The 16,554-nt window shown below is 40.0% G+C and overlaps 1 protein-coding gene across 5 annotated transcripts in view; it reads left to right on the forward strand.

Annotated features, from left to right (window-relative positions):
• The window catches only part of VEPH1 (ventricular zone expressed PH domain containing 1), a 242,511-nt gene that overhangs the window by 91,654 nt on the left and 134,303 nt on the right, over positions 1 to 16,554 (forward strand). For all 5 annotated transcript variants that reach the window (XM_042955580.1, XM_042955578.1, XM_042955577.1 and 2 more), the window contains exon 6: positions 8,484 to 8,704. In XM_042955580.1, coding sequence (XP_042811514.1) covers positions 8,484 to 8,704 — 221 coding nt within the window. The remainder of the gene's footprint in view (positions 1 to 8,483; positions 8,705 to 16,554) is intronic.

Consider the following 16,554-nt stretch of genomic DNA (forward strand, 5'->3'; position numbering starts at 1 on the left):
GGCTTAACTGACTGAGCCACCCAGGTGCCCCTAGAATATTTGGAATTTTATTTTAAAGGTTACTACTTCAAATTATGAACAGAAAACAGAATAGAAGATATCAAAAATCTTCTAGCATAATAGGACAAAGAATCATATACCATCAGTAAGTGGAACTTTACCTGCTCCAAAGTGATTCCCATTGATTAAAAATTTTCCTCAAATATGAGTTACAATTCTCATGCAGAGAGGGCTCCATAATGCAGTATCCCAGACCAAAGGGATCCCCCTTTTTAAATGGCATTTTCTAACATGTTTTTTTTTCCTTTTATGTGGAGAACCAAGAAAGAAATAAAAAAAGGATTTCAGAATATGTCAATGTTACTCATATTTTCATCTTCTTCTATACATAACTGAGTTGTAAGAAAAAAGCAAATGGCTGTCCCAAGTCTTCAGTCTGCACACCCAAGCTGGGTCACATATACAAAATAATCTGTAATGGGGGGAATTAATATTTGATGAAAAGCAAGAGTTCAAATGGATTTGAATGTGTAGTAACTTGTTACTGAGAGAAAATTTCAATTATTTTAAAGTCCCATGATGGGACATAGAAGGAAAGACAAACTGGTAGATGTGCTTGAGACCAAACTCCATCTGACCTCAGTAAAGGTGAACTTGCATTTCTCTGGACATGATGTCAACAGCTTATGGAAAGTCATGTCTTAACAATTTAGAGTGTCTTTCAACTCTGACCAACCAAGGTAAAAGCAGATATTTCCTTTTGTAGGAGATCCAGAAAGATTTGAAAAAAATCAATAGATCCTTCTACTGACCTACCAACTCATATTCCATCCTTCCTTGCTTCCTGTCTTCTTTCCTTCTTCCTTCTTTCCTTCCTTCCTTTCTTCCTTCCTTCCTCCCTCCCTCCCTCCCTCCCTCCCTCCCTTAATTCCTTTCTTCCATAAACTTCATTGATTTTGTACGTGTGAATTCACCCACCAATAACATGTGTTTGTAACCCCAGATCAATACCTTAGATGCTACTGAGATCATTCACAGACATGCACAGAGCAGCAAAAAATTTGAGTCACTTGACTCACAGGTTCCCAGTTGAGGTCAAACAAGGTACTGTTTTGTCTTCTTGTTTCAGCTGTCATACTATAAACAGGTGCCTTTTCTTTTCATAATCTATTTAGTGCTACATTTTACTCATTTTTGTGTGTTTTTTTTGTTGGCAATTTGCTGTTTAAAGTGTCTCACAAGTATAGTACTAAAGTGCTGTCTGGTGTTCCTATGTACAAGATAGCTTTGATGTGCATTATGGAGAAAATGTATGTGTTACAGTAAGCTTTGTCCAGGCATGAGTTACAGTGCTATTGGCTGTGAGTTCAATTTAATAGAATTAACAATATATATTAAGATGTCTTTAACATGCATAAAACAAGGCTATGTCCTCATCAGTTGATGGAGATGTATGACCAGAGCTTGCAAGAGGCTAACCCTGTACTTTCCCTAGACACAGTGCTTCTGTGTGTGCTAATTCAGTGTTCCCAGTGACTTTATAGAACATAACTACCATGAATAATGATAATTGACTGCGTGTACACACACACACACACACACAGGTATGTACAATGGTATATCATTATATCACCAACAATGTGAATAAGAGTAGAATCCTCTGAGATGAAATAATTTCCCACCTTCTCACAGGCTGCAGAATAAGGTGACCAACTGTCTCAATTCACCCATTTACCCTTGATTGAGGGGTTTCCCCAGATGAGGGACTTTCAAGTGCTACAACTGGGAAAATTCCAGGACCAACTGGAAAGAATTAGCCTCCTACTCTAGAATTTCTTGAAGCCAAAGAATTGGGGTGGGGGTAAGGTCCATACAAACCCTTCAACTCTTGCTCTGCATCTAGAAACCCCACCATCATTAGGAAAGAGACTCCTAAAATAAATATACGCCAAGCTATTAAGCACCACTGGCCCCACTCATGCTTCTGAGGGTTCCTGAGAAAAACCTGAGGCCTCCCTGGCAAAGCCTCATTGAGAAAGCATTAACAATAAGTTCATTTGATTTACATTTCTATGGCCCTTGTATCTCTTTGGGTGTGTGGAGACTTCAGAGTTGGGCTGTGAAGAAGTAGAATGATTTGACCCAATAAAAAAGCAGATGCCCAAGAAATAAAATATTTTCATTCAGGCAGCTGAATATATTCTTTTCCATTAGTCTTTTGTACATTGATAAAGGATAAAGGAGAGAAAGTGTGGATTTTAGGATTTAATGCATATTTCCTAAACCAGCAAATGCTCAACTTTCCAGAAATTTGTGACTCTATACAGACTAGTGAATCTCAACCCTGGCTGCACTTTAGAATTATTTGGGAAGTTTAAAAAAGTCCTGTGCCTGGACTCCCCCCATTACAATGAAATTAAAGAAGAATGGATGGTGAGGATGTTACTGTGCATTAGAATTGTTTTAAAAGGATGATTCTAACGTGCAACCTGGCCTTCTCTGAGAAGCACTGTGAAGGAAGACAGTGTTGAGAATAGGTCTCAGGAAGCTTCCAGGTTCAGCAAAGAAAACACTATAATCAATTGGTAATGCCTGTAGTGGGTGGAAGAGAGGAAAGGTTGCAGCATGCAGGGCTGTACTAAACCATCTTTTCTAGTCCAGGCAAAGCAGAAAGGTTCTAACTCTGGAATCAGGCAGATCTTGATTCTCTCTTGGCTCTGCCATTACGACTCTCCTACCTGTGTAACCTGGGTGAAGTGATTAGCCCTCTTATCATCAGTATCCTTATCCTGATACCCATTTTGCAAGATATGTTGTGAGGATTAAGTGAGGAAGCATATGCCGAATACCTGGCATGCACATGCTTATTAATATAGGGAAAATATCATCATCATTACAGGCACCCACACTTTCATTTTTGGCCACTTTCTGAGTTGCATTCTGTTATCCTGACAAAGAACAACAACAGAGGCGCTTTATGAGGTGGGAGTAGTAGCAACTTTAAAAACAAAATGAATAACACTGATACAAATGAATGGTATGGCCAAGGCAATGTTGTAAGCACATGATCTAGTTCAGGGGTCAAGAAATTACTGCCTGTGGGCCAAATCCAACCATACCCCATTCATTCACTTCTTGTCTGTAGCTGTTTTCCCATGACAGAGATCGCATGACCCCTAAATCCAAAAATATTTACTATCAGATACTTTACAGAAAAAGTTTGCTGATCTTTGATTCTAGTACATCAATTCTCAGTGGGTTCATGGGTCCCTGAAACCCCCTTTCAGGAGATCTGTGAGGTCAAAGTTATTTTCACAGTAACACTCATACATCACTGACGTTTCTCACGGTGTGGACATTTGTGCTGGAAGGACAAAAGCAATGGTGGGTAAAACTGCTAATGCTTTAGCACCAATTGAGACAGTGCACTTTATGTTCTTGACCACCATACACTTGCAGGGAAACAAAACAAACAAAAAGCCGGTTTCACTTAACTCTGGGTTTCTTAGGTTTGGCACTATTGACATGGTGAGCCAGATGATTCTTGGTTGTAGGGGGATGTCCCGTGCATTGCAGGATGTTTGGCAGCATCTCTGGCCTCCACCCACGACATTCTACCAGCCTTTCTTCTCATTTCCTGGCTGTGACAACCAAAAGTGTCGCCAGACATTTTTTTTAATTCCTCAGTTTTAACTCAATATGTATGGTAATAAATGGCAAATATGAATAGACATAACTCAGATAAACAAAAAGTCTTTAGGGTCTTCTATGATTTTTGAGAGTAAAGAAGTTCTAAGACCACAAAGTTTGAGACCTGCTGCTCTATTTTGTATTCACAGAGTATTTATAATGTTTATGTTGCTAAGTCAAAAATAATGAAATGAGGGGCACCTGGATGGCTCATTCGGTTGAGCTGCTCAGGTCATAATCTCACAGTTCAAGCCCCACATCAGGCTCTGTGCCGACAGCTCAGAGACTGGAGACTACTTCGTCTTCCTCTCTCTGTGCCTCCCCTGCTCAGGCTCTGTCTCTCTCTGTCTCTCAAAAATGAATAAATGTTTAAAAAAATTTTTTAAGAAAATAAAAAAATAATGAAGTGAAAAGGACCATGCAACTGATGATGAACAAGATACAGAAACAAAAATTGGAAAAATATGTGTGTGGGTGGGTTTGAGTTTTTGGATGGGAGGGGTAGAGGGTATCGCCAGTGAGGACACAGCTTTAGAGACAGAGAAAGCATATGTGACCTTGAGCAAGTTAGTCTTGTATTTGTGCTTCAGTTTCCTTCTTATAAAATGGCAGTAATCACAGTACTGACTTCAGAATATTAATGGGAGGATTACATGAATAAACACATAAAAAGTGTGTAGAATAGGCTTTGCACTTAGATGAAGTATACTCTGTGGCCCAGCTATTAGTATTATTATAATAAATAATTTGTCAGAAAGGACGAGGTCAGGCCTTCAATTAAGGCATACAGGTGCTGCTGACCTTACCGCCAGCAGAAAGACAAAGCAGAAAAAATGAAGTCACTGGCTCCCTATAGACAAAATGTCATGGAACCCAGAAAGAAATCAGAATCTCCTTACCCCCTTCTTACCCTAACACCACACTTTCTTGTCCAAAATCACATCTGTTACCCCTGTAAGGTACATGAACATCCTCCAAGGTTTCAAAACAAACGATGTGAGGTTGGCTTGGTTTCATATGTTAGTTCCAGAGCAGTTATAATTTTTCTTGTTCCTGCATTGTGATTAATTTTCCCCAGCTCAATTTGGCTGCCAGAAGATCATCCAGAATTGTGTTGATTTCAGCAAATACCCACAGAGTCACTTTCACCTTTGGGAAGACACATGCTTTAAAGCAAGTGCTTGCTAATTTTCATAGTGAGAAAAATCCTTAATAAAACTATAGGGACACTTGGATAAGCAAATGAAATTTGCAGCATGATTTTAAAAAAAAATTCTGAAGAAGAATCTGATTCTGAAAATGAGGAAGCTACCTCAAATGTGAAATTATGTTCTCAGTAGTAAAGTGACCCATCTCCTGTGTTCTCCTATCTTCCTACCTTCCTGTTTCATGCAGGACAAGTTTTATTGTCATTGTTTACTATGGCTGTTGAGAATGTTGGGTTAGATTCTAAAACCTAGTTGAATCCAAATGTCACCTTTTCTATGAGATCTGACGACCCTACACTATTTAACATTGACTTCCCTCCCTGCACCTCCCCGTCTTGCTTCATTTTTCTGTAAGGCATATTTCTTCATCCAATACATTACATATTTTACACATGTATTTTTTTTATTGTCTGCTTGACTCATTGATGGCAGAGGTTTTTATCCTTTTCCTTGAATAATGTGTTCCTAGCTTCTGAAAGAGAGCCTGGCACGTGGTAAGTACCCCCACATTAAACTTTTGCCTTTATTTATTTATTTATTTATTTATTTATTCATTTATTCATTTATTTATTTTTATTTTGAGAGAAAGAGAGTGCACGCACACCCCCATGTGAGCGTGTGGGGTTAGAGAGACGAGGCAGAGAGAGAATCTGAAGCAGGCTCTGTGCTCTCAGTGTGGAGCCCAACACAGGTCTTGATCCCATGAACCATGAAATCATGACCTTAGCTGAAATCAAAAGTCAGATGCTTAACCAGCTGAGCCACCCAGGCACCCCTCAGCTTTTGCCTCTAAACAGGAAATGGAAAATGTCCCTGTGATGTATTGCATACTGTGAATTCACATATGGAGACCTTGCATGAATGACAGCATCTATGTTTTGCAAAAAACCTATTTGACTCAAGAGCATTTAAGTGTCATTCTGCAACCTGGCAATTGTATGAGCCAAAGTATAAAATAGGCTGTTAGGAACTTGTTCCAATGGTCTCTATTTTCTAGTCATCTAATATTCTTATCCTTTAATGAATAAATGTCTCTTCAGTTAGCTGTCCAGGTCATGAAATATGAGCCTCTACCCCCACACCCAGGCAGAGCACTGTGATTTAGTGGTTGTTAACAAATGATTATTAAGGGATTGATTGGCAGATGTACTCCACATCCCCAAGAGATGTGTTCCACTGCAGTTGTACATGCAGTCTTTGAAAATCAAGTTAAGTAGTAAGGACTAGGGAACTTCACTACTTAAATCTGTTCTATAATAAATATTTCTTGTAAAGCACAAAATTCCTTTGCAACTACATATTTTATTTGTAAAATCATATTTTGGCATACAAGGTTTGCTTAAATTAGTGAATCAAGACTTATACTCTGGGTGTAGACTCTACAGGCTCAGTTCTGTGCCAGGCTGATGACTGATGTTGAGAAATAGCCCCTTTAGGAGACCTGACTCGGGTATGTAACCATTAGTGAATTATAATTGGAAGGAGGGATTGCAAGTCTCTCAAAGGCAGAGTCTACCTCTTATTCACCTTTGTCATCTAGAATCTAGCACAAGCATATTTTAGGCATGCAATACCTATCTGGTGATTGAATAAAAGCATGAATATACAATTGATCAAATGTAATCAGGTACTAACAAGATTTTTTAAAAGTCTATAATGCAGTGAAAATTCAGACAGAAGAGGTCACTAGGAATGGCTGCATGGAGGAGATAGGACAGAAGTTACATCTGGAAAGAAATTAAGGTTTCAAGTGCAAGAACAAAGGGTAAAAGGGAATGCCTAGCTAGAAAAGTAATTTAGACCTGTACACCTATCAGTCTAAAGGATATTGAACATCAACTTCCAGCATATATTTATTTATAATTACATGTATATTCTGCTACATTAACATAATGAATAGTTTTTAAATACATTTTAAAACTGGACTTTTAAAGAGGAATTAAAGATGAAATAAGTCATGTTTTAAATTATCTTTATTTATTATGTATCATTATTTATATTGGGTATAAATGTACAGTTCAAACAACTCCCTTGATAATTTTGAATTTTTTTGGCTAACTTCCAGCTATGTTGGATTAAATCATGGTGTCTCATGGCTCATGTGAAGATATAGGAGACCTATCGGCAAAGATATTTACTTGTTACTCACCCATGCCTGAATTCATATGATCCTTCATCTTCCGTTTCCCTGAAGGAACCTAGTTCAGTTACTTGAGAGCATTAACTTGATTAAACGTAGATAATATAATCTGCTCACTAGACCAGTAACCTAGAATCCATAACATGTTGAAAGATGCTTAAAATGAACAAATGAGTGAGACTAACCTGTGGAGAGGATGGAAACTTACACATCGGTGTGATACCTGGCATTGTCTGATAGAAGGATGGATCAGGGGTGCCATTGACCAGCTTCTTCCTTGCAGGCAGTTACTGAGTCACAGACATGGAGACTGGAGGACACAAAGTTGGGAAGAGTAGATGGATTGGGCTAGATTTTTAATGGTAGTTGAGAGGTTTTGACCTGATGAGATAGGCAAATGCGATTATTCATGTATTTTTAAGAAAAGAATAATGGGGAAAAAAAGTTTTATTTTAAAAAAGTTTGTCCTGAAAATAAGGAAAAAATTAAAATCTCAAGCCAGTTCAGAGGCATTGTGAATGAGACATTATTTAGCTCTAGCTAGCTCTCTCAACTCCCCATAGAATTGTCATCTGCTGGTCATGGGACTGTAATTTTCCTTTAAAATATAGGTTTTTGCTTTTCACTGTTCTTCTGTTCCCCTTTAGCTTCACTTGATGTATACTTGACTAGTACAATTGTAAGATATTTAAAAGGTACAATGTGATTATTTGATATACATATTCATTATGAAGATGTTTCCCCCACATTGAGTTAACTGACGCATCCATCACCACACATATTTACCTTCTTTGGAGAAAGGGGTGAGAACATTTAAGTTCTATTTTCAGCAAATTTCAATTATACGATATAGTGTTATCAATTATAGTCACCATGTTATATGTTAGATCCTTGGACCTTATTCAACTTATAGCTGAAAGTAAGTTTGTACCCTTTGAACAACCTCTCACTATTTCTCCCACCCACTCCAGTCCCTGTTTCTGTGAGTTCAACTTTTTTTTTTTTTTTAGTTCCCACATATAGGTGATACCACATGGGATTTGTCTTTCTCTGTCTGGCTTATTTCACTTAGCATTATGCCCTTCACGTTCATCCATGTTGTTGCAAATGGCAGAACTTCCTTCTTTTTTATGACATGATTATGGATGGATAGTATTCCGTTGTGTATGTATACCACATTTTCTTTATCCATTCATCCTTTTATGGACACAGAGGTGGTTTCCATGTCTTGGCTGTTATGAACAATGCTACTCTAAACATGGGAGTACAGAAACCTCTTTGGGATAATGATTTTGTTTCCTTTGGATAAATACCCAGAAGTGGGATTGCTGGCCATATGATAGTTATATTTTCCATTTCTTGAGGAACCTCCATACTGTTTTCCATTGTGGCTACACCAGTTTGCATTCCCAACAGCGTACACTGGTCTTCATTGTTCTTGGCAGGAGAGAGCCAGGAGCTGCCTGCCATTCCTGGTGAGTCAGCTGGCCAACATGGAACATTCGTTTCATCATATTCTCCTGCTGGAGATTAAGAGCATCACTGATGCTTTCTCCTCCATCCTGGGCCCTCAGAGCAGAGATATCTTCCGCATGAGCAACAGCTTCACTGCCATTGCCAAGCTTCTTACCCAACAACTGGAAACTACCAAGGCCAGAAGCAGCAGGTGAGCAGGAGGTCCTTTGTACCTGAGGGATATGTCATAAACCCAGGGAAGCGTAGCACAGGCAGTAACAGTTTCTTTTGTAGGCATTCAACTTCCCAAAGAAAACCAAACCCACTAACGATCTCAATGCAGAGTAACTTCTGAATAAATTATGGCATTTGCCAGAATTTTTTTTAATTTGTGAAAACCAGAATGTAACAAAGGATTTTCTAGAAAGTGAACAAAATATGACAAAGGAATAAGAATGTAGTACAAATAATGATATTTATAACACTCACTTATGTAGTCAACAAGTGTTTAGCAATTGCTTACTCTGTACCAGGAACTCTGTTAGAAGCTAGACATATATAGAGAGATAAAATATATTCCTTGTACCCAAAGAAAGCTCACTTTCTTTTTTTAAAAAAACCTTTTAATATTTATTTATTTTTGAGAGAGAGAGGGCAGAGGAGGGGCAGAGAGAGAGGGAGACACAGAATCCAATGCAGGCTCCAGGCTCTGAGCTGTCAGCACAGAGCCCAATGAGGGGCTCGAACTCATGAGCCATGAGATCATGACCTGAGCCAAAGTCGGATGCTTAACCAACTGAGCCACTAAGGCACCCCTAAAAACCTCACTTTCTAATAGGGGAGATAAATATTTAAGTGACTAAGAGAATAGTGGGAAGGTTATGCTTAATCAAGATGCAGCCAAGGAGTCTGGGGACCATAGAGATAGGGATATCTACTTCTCTATGGAATGAAGAGGAATAGGAAACTGAGATCAGGGAAGGCTTCCCAGAAGAGATGATATTTTGAGCCAAGTCCTAAAAGATGACCAGATTGCACCAGGCAATCTTCTGGGCAGCACGTGAAAGAGCACACACTTTCTAGAAACATAAGCCATTTTGTATTGCTCGGGTATGTGTTAGAAGGTAATGTGAGTGAAGTGGTAAGCAGGGACCAGATGATGTTGGGTCTGACCCCTTCCTAAGGAGTTTGAATATTACTCAGTAGGCTAATGAGGAATCATTGTGGAGGTTTGTACATGGCAGGATATTATCAAAATCCATGTTTGAGGAAGCTTACTCTGATTCCAGTGAAGAGAATGTCTCAGAAGAGGCAGACTGAAGTCAAGTCCAGTGAGGGAAGGACAGAAGAGTGTCTCTGGGTATTGGCCATAAGGAAATTATTGAAGATTCTGAAGAGTGAGCTGCCAGTGGTATGGCTGGGCAGAAAACAATACCTGGGGTTGAAAGGAGAGAGTGAATACAATGCATCAAACTGGCCCTTTCAAGAGGTTTGTGGGGAAAAAAATAAAGATCATGCGAGACTGAGGAAGAGGTTTTATTTTATTATCTTGCTATACTTTGAACACAGATGTCTTAGAAGTTAAAAAATTTTTCAAATATGTACTCTCATTTGATACTCATGACCACCCCCACAAGGCAGATATTATTCCTATTTTACAGAAGAAGAAACAGAGGGTTACAGGTGAGTTAAATGTCTTCCCAAGGTTACACAGTGAGTAGGTGATAGAGGATGGACTCAAACCTTAGCTTCACACTTCAGATCCTATACACTGGAAGGTATTCAGTTCTAGAGAAGGGACAGGGCTAATTTGAGACTAGTGTCAACTTTTGTGACTTTTTGGGGGTATCAAATGATGCATACCATTTCTAGTATGAAATAAGGATTCCCAAAACAAAAGAAGGCATCTTGACAAAATAGTGAGCATTTAATCATGAGGGTCCACTTTATGTCCAGCCTGGCACAAAGTCTGGAGGTTCCAAGAGATATAAGACACCATCCCTGCCCTCAAGAGGTCTGTAGACAGGTATGCAAAGAGGTTCTGGTAGAAGTGCATACAACAGACTGTGGAGCATGAGAGATATATTGTCTAACAGCCAGGAAATTACAGAATGTTTTACAGAGAAGGTCAAATTTAAGTTCATACCATATTTATTGAGTAGCTTCATGGGCCAGGCATTTCTCTAGATACTAGATTAAGTCGCACAGGATGAATGAGAGTTTCTCAGACAAGGGTAGAAAGGTTACTCCAAATACAGAAAAGAGCATGTGCAAAGATACATGGGGTTAAGAGTGTGTGACCCAAAGTAAGGAAAAGTAATTGGTTCATTGTGGTTGAAGCAAGTACATCAGGGTAGGGTGGGAGAGTAAGCTGAAATGTTAGGTCAGAGGCAGATTATCAGAGGCTTTACACACTGTGTCGGGAAGTGAGGCACTCATCCCTTAAGCAGTATGGAGGCTTGGAATGATTTTTATCCAGGGAGTGATCACAGCTCCTAACAGAGTAATTAGCAGATGGTAGGCCCTTTTAAACGTTTCTTCACTGAAGGACTTGGTAAATGAGGAAGTGGCTCAAGATGTGGAGCACTGAATGGGTTTGGCTGGAGCAGCAGGAGAGTGACCAGGATGCTATCGTTGGAGCCCGAACAACAGGCTCTTTCAACTATAAGGGAGGCCTGGACTAAATCATTAATGGAGGACCTAAGAAGTCAGGGCAAATCATTATAGTGAGGAGAACACAGAATTATGAGGAATCGATTACCAGTAGGAAGGTAGGATGAGGAGAAGAGGGGGAGAGTAGATAAAACCCAGAGATACATAGTTTGAGTGACTGCATACATATGGAAGATGATGTTAATAACCATGAAAAGAGGAGCAGGAGGGGAGCCCAAATGGCAGGCTCTTTGAGCCCCCTAGAGCCCACGGAGATATTATGTGGCCAATAGGGCCATCAAAGTCAACAATAGCTATTCATCCAAAGAAGACTAATTGCAAGTGCCCTTTTCTCTCAACACCATAGTTTTGATCTGTTGTTGCCTGGCTCAATATATAAATGCTTGTAAACCAGGGTTTCTAATTTTGGTACTGTTGAAATTTGAGCTAATTAATCCTTGGTTATGGGGCTGTCCTGTGCATTATAGAATAGTTGTCAGCACCCCTGGACTCTGTCCACTAGATGCTGGTAGCAGTCCTCCCCCTAAGTTGTGGCACCAAAAATGTATCCAGACATTGCTAAATGTCCCCTGAGAGGCAAAAATCGCTTCCAGTTGAGAACTACCACTATATACATATTCCATTCAAAACAATAGCATTTTAACAGACTCACGACCTGCCTAGCAACAGCCTAAACACAGCGGTATCCAAGAAATCCAAGGCCTGCATCACAAAAGGGTGATTTGTCATTTGTATGCAAGCACAAAGTCACTGTTGGCCAATTTTCATGATGTGGTTTTAGAAATTTGGTTGAGAGCCTCTACAGCAGGTGTTTGGAGGAGCCATTTTGTATTCTGTGCACAGCCAGCCTGCTTATTTCTTCTTCCAATGATGAGTGACATGTGTATCAGATGTGAAAGCTTAGGCACACATTCTGGCCAGTGTTCTATGTGTTCTCTATTGCCTCTACAAATGCAAAGCTGCATGAGGCCAGTTGGCATCCGTAAGAGTATATATTGAAAAATATTTACATAAAGGAAAAACACGTTACACAAGAGTGTTACATTGGGCACTCTAACAAGAAAATGGACCCTTAATAAATAGGCCCAATCTCAGATGCGTAGGTGGCTAGTGAGTTAAGCATCCAACTTTTGATTTAGGCTCAGGTTATGATCTCACAGTTCATGAGTTCAAGCCCCATGTCAGGCTCTGCTCTGTGTCAGTGTGGAAGCTGCTTGGAATTCTCTCTCCCTCTCTCTCTGCCCCTACCCCACTTGTTCGTTCTCTCTTTCTCTTTCTCTCTCAAAAATAAATAAAACTTAAAATACATAAATAGGCCCAATCCAATTAGCGATAAACACTTTCCCCATGAAAAGAAGAATTTAGGAGATATGTACAGAGGAGGAAAATTATAAGGTTTTACTATTAAAATATGAATCTGTATGTATGAGAATGCATTTCTATTTCTCCTCCTTTTGTTATTTTTCTGGAGAAAAAAAACACAGAGAGAAAAATTAAATGTGACAAGATCAAAACATCACCACTCACCTCCATCCTCAGTACTTCAGCCTTTCTCAATTCAAAATATTCACTCTGCCAATGTTCAACACTCACTGTCAGTCTTCCACTCGACTGTAATTATTCAGTGGGAACCTCAAAACACTGGTGTGGGCAGCCAGCCTTTTGTATCAGCTGCTCATCCTCTCTGGGATGGTTGCTAAGGCTTCTCTCTGAACATCTTTTCCCTGAATAACCTTCATTGTGACCACTTAGCTTCAGTAATTTTAATCTGTGTCCCCCACAGAAGAAAGGTCTATACTTTTGTCTAAAGTACCCAACAAAGTCTGATCTTTACAATTAAAGGGGAAATGAATAAGTGAAGAGAGTTTGAAAGAAAATTAAAGATGATAAAATTCAAAACAGATGTCATCTAATTTACAAATCTGACCCATCGCCCAGCAGGCCAGATTTTAGACTTCAGGCCAAAAATACAAGATTATCAAAAGAAAAACAATTAGCATCCTAGAGAGAATAAAAACCTGAAGTAGACAGGCACCTTCTTTGTGCCAAATCATTCTGAATTAATTGGGTGAGTTTTATTAGATGCACCAGGTAACATACTTGCACTTTTTTTGTTCCTATGTTTTAAAAAGAATGTCTATATCTAAACAATAAACCAATGGGAGCTAAATAACAGGACAGCCAAGCAAAACATTTAGAATTTGAATCTAATTCTGGAGGAGCAGAAAGAGGTAACAGCAATTGTGGATTAAAAAGGAAGATGTCAAGATAAGGGAAAAGATCTATACCTTTTGAAATTGTGGGAGCCCTAAATCGCCTTCTGGGAAGCCACTAACCATTGAACCATATGCCATCCAGGACCAGGGGAATCTAGGGAAGGAGAGGGTGAGCTTCTGGCAACTGTGTGCTGGCTGAGCATTCAAGTGGTCCTTTGACTAGAAGACATCTTTGCCCCGTGCATGTGATTCCAGGGAGGCTGCTCTAATCAGGCACCATCAGATTTGGGGACAGTTTGTCCCAGGTGGTCTTAGTAGATATTTAGGCTCAGGCTCCAGTTGGTGATAGAAACTTTGAGGGGTGGAAATTGTGAAAAAGAAATCAGGGATAGGGGGTCAAATAGGAGAAATGAGAAAAGACAGGGAGAAAGGGTAGCAACGAGAAAAGGCCCAGGGAAAAGCAGAGGACAAGGAGGGAGGGCATCTGAACACAGCCCAAGTCCCAGGGTTAGGTGGGGTGTGTGTGTGTCAGGGGGTTTCCAATTCCCTCATATCCAGCTTTCAAACCCTAGCCAAAGCCATCAAGTCATGGGGAGAAAAAGTTGCTTATAAGAAAAGTTTTAACACAAAGCATGTGGTTAAAGCTTTCCCAAACATCTCTGGCTTGGTTAAGTGGGTGGTAAGTTCTTTTGTTGTTTTGGTGATAATGGTGGTAGTTGTGGTAAAATTTTGTGTTTATTCTTTGTTTTTAAGAATCAAGCTTGGCGAGGTGGGGGAAAGGAGAATGAAAGGTAAATTGTAGTCAGAACTAAATGGGTGGGTGTAAATCTGATTTGGGATAAATGGAAAGAGATGGCACAATGGAGGGAAGGTAATAAAACAACAGTATGTTGGGGAGAATGAAGGGAAAACAGGATAAGAAGATTATGTTTATAAGAGAATGACTCCAGGAAATATGTCCTCCTTGGAGTTGCCCCAGAGTTTTGGTTTATCCTAAATTTCATGCAATAAACATCAAAGAAATGGATTACAGACGAGAACCAGGGATTTGAGTCAGGCTGTGGCCCTAATGTATAGCCAAGCAACATGGCCTGCAAAGACTCTTTCCAAACTGTGAGACCTTGTATAAGCAAGGTTGCAGAGTTCCCATCTTGATATCCTGGAGGTCACATCAGAACCTACCCCTGATGTAATACACAGTCCCTGAAGGCATTGCCCAAGAAATTGAGAATATGGCTTTTTATTGGGTCCACAGCAGAAATTGCAGAAAGCAGTGGTCCAAGTTCTTTACAACTCGCAAAGCAGTTATCTGTAGGTCTGATCACACCTTTAACTAGCTCCCACCACATGATAGATTTTGTGCTAAGGATTTTTAACTATGTTTTATTGTTTAATCCTCACAACAAAGTCTTCCAGTATGTATTAGAACTACAGACGCTTCATCTTAAAATATAATGGAGTAAACCTTGTGGGCAGGCGAGAATAAAGGAAAATTCTCTACCCAATACTTACTCCCCTCTAGGTCCATGGCAGTTCTTGGAGTGCAATAGTGCAAATGCCCAGATGTTGGCTCATAGAATTTCCTTTCATTTCTTCCTTTGGTCTAGTCCAGTAGATCTCAAATGTTAGTGTGGATGAGATTTACAGTGCTCACAGTGCTTCAGAGATAATTCAAAAAAATTTTAAAGGAATGTCAAAGGTGACTTTTGCTTACTCCTCCCCAAAGTGATACACTCCCCCCCCCCCACCTTTTATCATTATCTTCTAGAACACCCTCCATCCCTCTTTTCCCTTTGAAGGCCTGCCTTCTCTAAGACTCTAATTCAGTACCACTTCCCCATGAGATGTTTCTCACCCACCTCTGCCCACTGTAAACTTCTCTGAACTGCTACAGTTCATCCTGCCTTTCCATTCTTCTGCACCCACAGTCCTGCCCTGAAGTGTTAGGTAGCTTTCTGTGTGCCTCTCTAGTTTTCCCCAAACTTGAGAGAGCTACTTTTCAGGGCCTATTGCTCTATGGAAGGAAAATAGAGTCTTAAAAATGCTTATAAGAGTTCCCACTTTTTTAGGCAAGACATGTTTATACAAAGAGAAATTGATTCTTTGAGAGCAACTCTTGGCTCAGGGAATATACATGAGGAGGTTCAGGACCATAATTAAAAACATGTGATGTTCTGGTCAACATTGCCCCCTGCTTAGGAAAAGCTGAATGTAATTTCGCCCCACCAAGGTAACCAGAGTTTTAAGAAAAAAACAAGTATATATCTTTTCAATCTAGAGAGTTCTATGCTGGCCTCTCATATAAAAAGTGAATTGTAACAGCTGTTTGTGGCAGTAGCTGTGGCTGTTGTTACTCCTCCATGTGCAGGGAAGGACGGGCTTCAGTTTTTTGCCCCTCTTCTTACTGAGGAGATTAAGCCTGACATGTGGTACCATTTATGTTCCATGTGTTGTTCATTTACTCCACCATTTGTCCTTCCTTAAAGCAGCATTTATGGTGATGTGAAGGTCTGTAAAGGTATTTCAGGAATTCGTTTATCAGCAAGAGATGTAGGTGGGAGACATCATTATCAGCTTTGGAGACAATGAAGCAAGCCCAGGGAGCTTGAGGCCCCAGAGGGGCTGGCCGCGGGAGTGTGGACAAAGAGGGGTGGAGAAGGGAGGTGGGGCAAGGCCCTGCCAAGGAGCATGAGCAACGCAATTGCCACTTTGCGAGGGGATCCAGGCTTTTTGCCCATAACACAGAAGTGTTTAAAAACACAAGACACACCAAAAAGGAAGAGACCTTTTCATCAAGCTCCCATGGCTTGGCTTCCTCTTTCAAAAAAGACAGGAAACACCAAAGCTTTAGCATGGAGAAAAGGAAAAAATGCACTTGTGGAAGAGAAGGTGAGAGGGACTTGACCCTCTATAGCCTCTTGCAGGAGGGGTAACCCTCCCTGGTTCTTTTTTGATATTAATCATAATTGAACTCTGAGGTTGCTGTTTGCGTGACATGTCCTGAGTTTTGAACACCTTTTCAGTTTTGGTTAAAGGGGATGCCAAAAGTCATTTTTCAGATCACTATGAAGGGTTGCTCAGTGATTGTATGTCAACTCTGTTCTGGTGTCTTGTTTCCCATAGAATGTTACTCAAAGATATGAAGGTAAAATGATTCTTGCTAGTTACTGCA

Source organism: Panthera leo, chromosome C2 (genome assembly GCF_018350215.1).
Source record: "Panthera leo isolate Ple1 chromosome C2, P.leo_Ple1_pat1.1, whole genome shotgun sequence".
NCBI classification, from domain to species: domain Eukaryota; kingdom Metazoa; phylum Chordata; class Mammalia; order Carnivora; family Felidae; genus Panthera; species Panthera leo.